The 10,812-nt window shown below is 25.8% G+C and overlaps 1 protein-coding gene across 2 annotated transcripts; it reads left to right on the top strand.

The window, feature by feature from the left end:
- The first annotated feature begins 742 nt into the window (after positions 1-742).
- Positions 743-8,993, top strand: LOC105843159 (muscarinic acetylcholine receptor M3). 2 transcript variants are annotated; one of them, XM_065795598.1, is made up of 2 exons: positions 743-916; positions 7,806-8,993. In XM_065795598.1, exon 2 carries the CDS (start codon positions 7,856-7,858, stop codon positions 8,954-8,956), a length of 1,101 nt encoding a protein of 366 aa, XP_065651670.1. In that variant the 5' UTR covers positions 743-916; positions 7,806-7,855; the 3' UTR covers positions 8,957-8,993. The 2 variants fall into 2 exon arrangements, with proteins under 2 accessions (XP_065651670.1, XP_065651671.1); XM_065795599.1 differs by lacking the exon at positions 743-916 and adding an exon at positions 5,189-5,336.
- Positions 8,994-10,812: the final 1,819 nt, after the last annotated feature.

Genomic DNA, 10,812 nt, shown 5'->3' with positions numbered 1-10,812 from the left:
CGTTTTGTTTGGTTCGGGGAGTTTTAAATTAATTTGTTGCTATTGTTGACTTTTACTTTTGCTATACTCTGTAACCACTACAATAATAAAAAACAATTTTACTCTAAAGTACAGTCTAAAATCTTTAGAACAAAAAGTCAGCTTGGAATACAAGTGTCGTATCAAAAATTTAATAAAATTATATATAAATATGCAATTATCTAATTTATGTAAATTTGTTGACATCTAAATTAAAAAAATTATTTTTGTATAACGTTATAATATAACATTATACAAAAATAATTTTTTTCTTTAATATAATGTTAAATTTACATAAATTAGATAATTCCATTTTTATATTTAATTTTAATAAAATATCGATACGACACTTGTATTCCGAGCTAACGAAAAATTACTTAAAAATGCGATGTTTTTATTAATGTTGGTATTTTGCAGACAAACTAACCGCTAAATTCTTCTTAATGCTTTGTTATAAGCTAGACTATTGATTTGTGTTATCTTGATAACTGATTTATTCCACGTTGAATTTTCTTCTTTATATTTTTCAATAAGAAAAATAAAAAATTAATATTAAATATGCTTCACTATATTGTTTCATCAGTTCATTTGACTTTTTGCAAAAGATAAAATATTGCAAAATTTTTTTTAATATTTTTTATACTTAATGATTTTAATAATTAAATAATATAAGATATATAATTTATATATTCATTTATTATTTTATAAAATTTTTTGACGATCGGCTCCAACTTTTTTGCGAATTACTATTAACTGCAGTCCACTTGCACTTTTTATTTAGTATTTAAGAATCTAAAGCAACACTTGCAAGTTCACTTTTATGTTATGCCATGTTTAAAATCAGTTTTTGCTATTTAATACGTATTCATAATTTTGAACGCGATACTGCGAAGTTCAGGTGGGATTCATTTTCGAAAATATTTTGACGTTTTAAGTAAATATTTTTTTATATGTAAGCTAGTTGTTTTTTACTTTTTTTTTAAATGTCGTATAATTCTAATTGGTATTGTACCGGTATTATATTAATATTTGAGCATATGATTTTTCATTATTTATAATATATAGGAATGTATACTATCCTAGTCTTTAAGCAATTTACACATCCTTTGTAGCCATACTCTTCTTTTTTTTTAATTAATATTTTCTTTAAAACTTTTTTAATGTAGTAACAGTAATAGTATTTTTTTTTATTTTAGCAGAATTGATATTCATATGTAATAATGATCCATAGTTCTATAACCAGTTCATGTTACACATAGGCATTGTTCATGGTTAAGCGTACTTGCCGCATTCATAGGCACGAACAATTTCTGAAAATGTTACTTGTTCCACGTGATTATCAGCCCGAGAAAATATTTTAAACATAAGAATTTAAAAAAACAAGGCATTAATGCCTTGAAAGTTTATCAAATTTACTATCAATCATAAATTCTTTGTTAAAGTTTTTTCGAAAGTATTATTTTCGGCGAGTAGTGGCCAAGACTATTATTCAGTCTCAACTAAATCCCTAAACCTTAATTTAGATTCAGAATTCGTAAAAAAAGATTCAAACAAAATAAGTATTTGTATAAAAAAGTTTAATACTTTTGCTTATACGGCAAAAAAAAGTTGCATCTACACAATTTCAAGCATGGTACATAAACGACCAAAAAATCTAACTACCCAATATTTATAGCAAATCACCGTTTTTGTACTTAAAAATAAGCGCGTTTATTGCTAGAAAAAGTTTTAATTGATAAAAACTTTCATGAGCATATAAGAATAAAGAAGTCAAGTATAAAACTTGTGTTTTGTTCTTTGTATGAGCTCATCAAACTTTGAGAACTTGTTGCGTTAACAGCAACATTTAGGTGAATTGCCCGACAACGAAGCAAGAACATTATTTCCACTTTCTTGAAACTATGTTTTGACATTTTTTATCTGCTGGCAAGTTGTCCTGAAAAAAATGAAGGTATCAAACTTTCTAGTTCGAAACTAATTTGACAGGTTGTTCTTTAAAATTTTCAAATAATTTAAGAAGTTTACATCTTATTTTATTGCAATAGGTTTTAGCAACCACGACCGTTAATTGCTGGCAATTAATAGAAGCTTAATAGATAGTGCAACGGATCGAAGATTTAAGCATGACTTTAGTAGCCGAAAAACGTCAATTTTGTGTACTGAAAACTTTTAACTCGCACTTCGTTTAAGAACATGACGCGTCACCACTTTTTTATAGTACAATGTTTGTGTTCTTTACAAAATTTCACAAAGATTTTAATGAGAAAAACGAAGCTTTAATGCAGTACGTTACAATCAAAGATGAAAGTCTTGATTAAAGCGTCTTCGAACTCTACGGAGCTGAAATTTACACTAAAATGGAGTAGAATTTGCGAGCTTGAAACCGGTATGTCCATCACAATCAAACCGCGTATCATACTGTCAATTTTTGGAGTTGTAGTTCTTGATCTTCCACAGGGTTGTTCGGATTGATGTCACCGGTTGACTTGATACGCTGTCTGATACCATTAATACATTTCTTTTGGCACCTTTAAACGTGTAACAATCATTCAATTTGTTAAGGCTTGCTGTCTTCTATTAAAGATTGTTATGGTGAGAAAAAAACATTGTGACTCGTCAAAATGTAGAAATGTAAAAAGATTTAATTGTTGCTTCATCCTACTGCTATTTCTGGTTGAACTGACCAACCAGGTTTGGAAAAAATTAGCTGCGAATGTTTCAAAGAAGACTTTGAAATATATTGAAATCGGTTACTTTTCATTACAGAAAAAGGATTAAAACAGTAACATCATAAAGAATTGACACTTTTGTAATAGTCACGACTTTTTGTTGCTAAAATAACCTTTGATTTCCATCGTTTAATGCTGGGAACTCTTTTTTGATTAAATCAGAAGCAAAAATTTCTGCTGCACGAGGAACCTGGCTAATAACTGTTTAAACATATTTCCAAACATTTTGAACTAAATATTTATAAAATTATTAAACATTCTGTTTAATAATTTCTAAATAAATTGCTATAAAAAAAATATTTTTTTTAGTACAATATTTGGGGAGACAAAAATAAAAATAAACCAACGAGACTTTTAATTTGTTAAATATATATATATATGTATATATATATATATATATATATATATATATATATATATATATATATATATATATATATATATATATATATATATATATATAATACTATATATATATATATATATATATATATATATATATATATATATATATATATATATATATATATATATATATATATATGTATATATATATATATATTTATATATGTATATATATATATATATATATATATATATATATATATATATATCAGTGCTGGGTAAAATGCTTTATAAAAGTATCTTAAATACAAATACAAATACTTTAAAAGTATTTAGTATTTAAAATACTAAATACAAAATACTTTACCAAAATTTACAACTATGGTAATTTTCAAAATTTATTTTTGTCATTGCTCGAAAGGAATTTTTAGTCATTATACTACATTTATATAAAAATATCATTCGTTCAGTCGTCCGCATTTGTTTTTAGCAGCAGCAGTTTTTCGAACATCATATCACTTAGACAGTTACGCCTAGGCGTTTGTATTTGTGCCGGTGTGCTAAACAATCGTTTAACTGTAGCCGACGATGGTACAGTAGTATTGAATTTGAAAAAAACCCAAATGATTTTTTAGTGACCAAACAATTTTGAAAACACTGAATTTGAAAACACTGAATTTGGGACCAAACAGTCTTATACTTATTCAGAGCATTCAATCTTGTATCTTTATCATTCAAATACAACATGCACTCTTGATGAGCACCATTTGTTGCACCAGCATTTGGAGTATCATCGTTATATACAACAAAATTTTCAGTTATGCTGTCAGTGGTCACATTGAGATTGGTCGCTGTCGACGGCTTAATAGAAGTCTTTTTATTTTCGATGTTAACAGCAGCCATCTTTAATTTAAAATAATTCCCGCAATATAATTTAATAATTACCCTACTGAAACCAAGGTATATAAATATAAAAAAAAAAATAATTCAGAATAAATAGTGGCTAAGTGAACAATGTGCTTTGTAAATGCTTTAAGCAGTATTTGATATATAAGTATTTTAAATACTTTCACTGTATTTGCACTTGTATTTTAAATACTTTTGTTGAAAGTATTTAGTATATGTACTTAAAATACTTTTTATTAGTATTTTGTATTTTATACTCATTGAAAATACTTATTGAAAATAGTATTTTAAATACTTGGTATTTAAAATACTCCCAGCACTGATTGTAAGATTGTTAACTTAAAATATTTACGGTTATTTATATTATATAAGGCAGATAATATTTGAAGTTAACTATATTACGGTTTGTAATATTGTTAACTTTAAATATTATCTGCCTTTGTTATGTAATTTGTTACTGTTCCGTCATTTTACTAACATTCTGTTTTAAATTATTTTTAATACTCTTTTTATTTTCAATGCATATATCATGATAATATTTATGATAATATTTATGATAATATTTATGATAATATTTATGATATATGCATGAATCGTAATAATATTTATTAAATGTATATATTATTAATATTGCTACCATTCCTAAATGTAATTAAATTATAGAACATTGTAATAGTCGTTCATTTTTGATAAAACTGATAATTAAAAATAAAAATAAAGTAATTAAAAATATTGAATATATATTTGACCAATTAAAACTGATTTCAACGTCGTCACGGTATTTTTTTCAATGTTTTATAACTTGAATTTCTATTCATTATTTATAACTTTAAGATTTAAATATTGTTAAAATTTTGCAATTTAATTTTTATACACAATTTTATAGTAAAAAACATATGTTTTTTTAAGCTTGAAATTTATTAAATTATTTCGCAATACCCTAACATTTGACTTAACCCTGACATTTATTCCAATCTGTGCTACCTCAGTATTTGTTGTAACAATAATTAATTCAAACTTAATGAAAAAATACTTTAGTTATGAAGACGCCAATAAATTCAGAATAAAAAATAAAGAGGATGTAGTTGATTAATCGCTGAAATAATTAATGTTTGGTTATGATACACTTAATTTATAAGAATAATACATTACATAAGACCGATTATATACAGGTAATTGAGCTAATATTATTCAAAAACTAAAAACATGTGGAAAACGTTTTTGAGAAATTTTCAAGTTTTAAAAGTTCTAACAATTTTTTTAGCTTTTTAAAAACTGTTTCAAATGGTTTGTTAACGAACGTATCAAAAAGTCTAGGAAGTTTTAACAACAAAACAGGTTGAGTTGTTTATTATTACAATACAAAATAATAACTAAATGTTAAAAAAGTTCAATATTATTATTCTTAGGTTTACCACCTAAAAAAAAATAACATTGACGCTCTAACTCTGGGTCAAAAAACTTCTTTTTTTGAATAAAAAATATTTTTAGGTGTGTCTTGATCATTTTCTGGGTCCTTTATTTTTATATATATATATATATATATATATATATATATATATATATATATATATATATATATATATATATATATATATATATATATATATATATATATATATATATATATATATATATATATATATATAAATGTATATGTATATATTCTTCAAACATAAGCCGTTAAAGTAAAACTTAAAAATATTAAAGATTTCTGTCTTACAATTAACTTTTTGGGGTGTTGGTCTTTTATAATGGCCGAAAGCAAGTATAGCTTGGCTTTCTAAGGAAAAGGAACTCTGCTAATAGCTTTATACAGAAAAGTTTTGATTGTGTATTGATCTCAGTTTTTTTTGACAAATTTGTGAAATAATTTTCTTTTGAGAATAAATAGTAAATAAAATATAAAGTTATATTCAATTTCAATAATAGAATTCAGATGCGGTTTTAGAAAGCCTATTATCAAAATTTTTTAGTAAGAAGTCAAACAAAAAGAAATTGTCATCGATTTCTTGACTATCAAGTTTAACAACGGTATGCTAGTTAGTCAAAAAATTTAATGAAAACAGTCTTTTAGAAACAGAACACAAAGGAAGAAGACAACACAAAATATGCTGCTTTACTAAAAAAAATTTATATTTCACGCCGAAGATACTATCCAAAAAACCTGAAATTTTCAGTGTCCAAAAATATAGTTTGCAAACGGAGTTGTAACAACCTTTTGTAACAACTTCTGAAGTAAAAAAAACTTTTCAATTTCCGGAAGAATTCAATTTCTAAAACTAAATTTGCAAATACTGGATTTTTAATGGTTGCAAAAAAAGTATTGCAGAGATTGGAAAAGAGTATTGCAGAGAGTATTGCGTAGTGATGAAACAAAGTTTAGTTTAAAAAGTCCTAATAGCAATAAAAATTCAATGGTACCTAGAAATAAAGATAAATGTTTGTATCCTAAATATACAAATGAAACGGTCCAATGGTTTGGGGTTGTTTTTTTGATTTTAGTGGAGTTGGAGCGGAAATCCATTCTGGATTGTTTTGTTTATCGATATATATAATTGAGGAAAAGATGGTTACTTAAGCTGATAATAACTTGATTTTTCTATGTATGTTTCAAAAAGGAAACGCACGTCTAAACTCTCTAAAAAATCGTTTGCAACAAACTAAATTACAGAAATGGTGAGGCTAGCTCAATCAGATAATCTAAATTTCGATTGAAAATTTTTAACATCAAGCTGAACTTTCAAAAAACCGATGAGCTACATGAAGCTATTTTAGACACGTGAAATGAGATTACACAAGAAAATGTGATAAAAAAATCAATTCTATGCTAAAAAAAATGTGCTATGATTCTAAAAAATAAAGGATATGCCATTAGTTATTGATTTGAGTATTTTTTAAATAGTTACAAAAAGGTTGCTAATGTTTTAAAAGACCACATTTTTACATTGAAATACTAATACATTCAAAATAACACGTTTACTCATTTTTCAGGTAGTCGTATTATGCACAAATCTTTTCCTTATATGTAATATCAATGATTGGATTCCATTAGAAAACAAACCATAAAAATAACTTTAAAATTTTTTTTATCAACAGTAATCCAATTAATAGTAAAGCTGTTCTCATTAATTTACAACCATGCGAACAAAGAATTAATGTGTGCAGTTTTTATGCTTGTGTGCACAAAAATTCAAACTTGGCAGGACTGACTCTAAGCAGTTTTAGAATAATTAGTTGTTAAAGAGATTGTGACTGCTTTTAATTACTTGTGTCCATTTGCTGAGCATTGCATATCGAATTTTTCAGAAATGTAATAAATAATAATTTTACATGTCTTCCAAGATTTTGATTTGATTGCTACTGATCGGCTTTATTTATACTTAATATTTAATTAGTAAGGCAAGTTTTAATTGAAATTGATTTAAATTAAAACTCACCTTATTAAGCTACTCAGTGGATATGACATCAAAGTTCTTTTTAGAATATTCTAATCGTTATCAGATTTTCCTTTTTTGTCAAAAAAGTGGCAGGTCCTTCTCTACTTTTATTCTTACTTTAAAATTCCACATAAAATATGTCAAACATTTAGAGCTACGCAAACCAAATTACGAAGAAATGGGTGAAATTATTATGAGTTATTTTTCAATTGTATTCTATTTTATAACAAATTTCAATTAATATTTATTAAAATATTTAATATCTAATTTAAATTTTACGTTTTATTTTATGCTTTTATTTTATTTTAAATCTTAATATAGTTTCTTGATTTAACAATCATTTTAAATTACAAAATTTTCTTTTTAGCATTCGGAGTTTTAGTCTTACATATAAAGATACTCATTTTAATTTACATTATGAACAACTCAACAATTATTAACCAAGCTGTCAATCAAACTCAAGGTTGTGAATTACCGAACAATTCATTAGTCTGGTTTGATTTATGTTTGTTTCTAACAATATCAATCGTAGCAACTATTGGAAATATCGTAGTTTTTATTTGTTACTACAAGTTTCAATCTCTACATACTGTTACTAACGTGTTTATGTTATCTTTGTCTGCAAGCGATCTCTTTGTAGCATTATTCTCAATACCCCTCTCCATTTCATTTTTTATATGTAATCATATACACAATAAGTTATATTACGTCGGAGATATGACGCCGAGTGTTCTTTCGATATACTCTTTAGCATTAGTTGCTGTTGACCGAGCTATAGCGATTGCGATGCCATATTATCACCAGGAAAAGGTAAGCAGAAAAACAGCTTGGGTTGCAGTAGGAATAACATGGCTATTAATGTTTTCATATACGCTGATAGGAATGAACTTTCATGCAACAAGTGCTAACCAATTTACTGTTTCGGTTGTTTTTATCACTTACGGTTTTCCTGTTACAGTCATGGTTTTATCATATGTAATAATGGGAGTTGTTGCAAAAAAGCATGCAAAAGAATTAAATAAGCTTGATAAAACAATGAACAGATTTCAAAATGATAATCTAAGTAAAAAGAAAAATGCAGATTTAATTATAAATGAAAATTTAAATAAGAAAGGAAAAAATCAACAAACAGATAATCAAGAACTCGTTAGACATTCAACAAAAAATAAAATTTTCAAGACCAATTCTCTGAACACGACACGACATTTGAGACGCGAGTTGAAAGCAGCATTGACGTTATCATTAATTCTAAGTTGTTTTATAATTAGTTGGACACCATTTATGTCGCTAAACGTAGTATCGCTTTTTAGTTCGCCAAACAAAATATTACTTAAGTATTTTAAAATACTTCATTATATAAACTCTGCTTTAAATCCCATTTTATACGTTGTTTTAAATCAGAGATGGCGGAAGTCCTTTAAAAAGGTATTATGTAAATGGAGAGAAAATAAAAACCTTCGATTTGCACATAGCATTTCAGAAACTGTAAGTACTAATGCAAAACCCAGTGGTTGGTAATAAACATTTATTTTCTTTGAGGTTTACTTACTTAAAACTAGACCTTTATATATATATATATATATATATATATATATATATATATATATATATATATATATATATATATATATATATATATATATATATATATATATATATATATATATATATATATATATATATATATATATATATATATATATATATATATATTTGAAAATATAAAATTAAATCAAATTTATTAAACATCATATATTTAAAAAAATATTTTATATCTTGGCTCGAATGCTTTCGATGGCAACTTTAGCTTGCTAAATTTAAAAATCTTGAAAAAGTTCTGAACTAATTATGGTTTTGTGGCGTATAGGAAACACATTTTTTAATTTGTTTAATATTTAGTCAAACACCTACTGTAACCATAGTTACAAGGTAAATGACTATAACCGTATTTACAAGTTAAATAAATGTAATCATACACAAAAATAAAGATCATGTTTTCTGAAATTATAATATTTCAAGCAGAATTGATAAACGGCGAAAATCTTACCGTCTCAACTTTTCTTGCGTAGCTACTGTTGGCTTTTGGCGGTGATGATTTAAAACATGAATAAAACAAATTCTGCTGGCGATCACCAAAAGAAAGAAGCTATTAGTGGCTGCTGCCACAAGATGTTTTGTATGTAAAATGATTATGAGGCCGCCTCTAGTAGCTTTTTTCTCCTACCGGCGGCCCTTGCCAGAATTAGTTTTTGGCGGAGACCTCTAAAATATTTTTTAAAGAAACACTTCATTTTCTCTAAAACAATCAAATAAGTTTGGAGTTTCATATTCAAAATAATATTAAAAAGTTAAAATTGGAAATTTCAACTCCATAGGCAAAACAATTTTTTTTTGACACAAAAACTTGTAACATGTAAAAAATTTTTAAGTTTGATATTTTGAATAAATTATGTTAAAATTTTTTTTTTTATTGACTTTATTCTCCTATTTATTAAAATAATAATTTTATTCATTTGGTGATGTAAAAATTTTGGGTAAATATTCCTTAATATTTATAAGAAATTTGTTCAATATTCCTTAATATTTATAAGAAATTTGCTACCACGTTTGTGACAGTTTGCTAATTCAGCATTAAATCTAAACAAATGAATAAAAAAGGGAACCACATATTCTCAGCATTTTTAATGAAATTGTTAGTTACAACTTACAACACTGATTGATTGAAATAAACAAAACCTTTTTAAAAAAGCTAAAAGTATTTTTAGTTTTTTAAAAAGGTTTTGTTTTAATTCTTAATAAGTTTTAGTTTTGAGAACTTTTTTTTAATTGTATAAGCTAGTCAGTACTTTTTAAGGATTCACCCCATCCTCATTTTATTTGTGGCATTGCCTCTGGGTAAAATACCAATAGATTTTAATGGAAATAAGTTTAAGGTTAGATCTAGCAAACTGTTGTATCTATAAAGAAACAAATCTGAAAACGTAAACTTAATTGCATATCTGGTTAAATAGATATAGATGGTTTGCTGTTCGCAATCAAATAAAAAATAAATAAATTGAGAATTCAAGTTGAAAAATTTTAAATGTCATAACCAAAAATTTCCTGAAACGTTCTACTCCATTTTTTCTTGTTTGCAACATCCTACTCACCTTTATCTTGCTTACAGATTTGGTTAAAAATTAGTTTTTTAATTACACAGACAAAAGCTAGCTAAATATCTGTCAGTGAGCAGTCTATACTAGCTTACATACATACTAGATTAGTATATGCCAGTGAGTAGTCTTTCAGCAATCTGTTCAGCAGTGCTGAATTATTACTTGAATAATGGCCCAGCACTGCTGAATAGACTGCTCGCTGGCATATACTAAGATAGT

Source organism: Hydra vulgaris, chromosome 04 (genome assembly GCF_038396675.1).
Source record: "Hydra vulgaris chromosome 04, alternate assembly HydraT2T_AEP".
NCBI classification, from domain to species: domain Eukaryota; kingdom Metazoa; phylum Cnidaria; class Hydrozoa; order Anthoathecata; family Hydridae; genus Hydra; species Hydra vulgaris.
The sequence above is the reverse complement of the archived record's forward strand: the minus strand, read 5'-3'. Positions and strand labels throughout refer to the sequence as shown.

Coding starts and splice junctions, on each gene's coding strand:
- LOC105843159 (XM_065795598.1), top strand. CDS start 7,856: ATGAACAACTCAACAATTATTAACCAAGCTGTCAATCAAACTCAAGGT.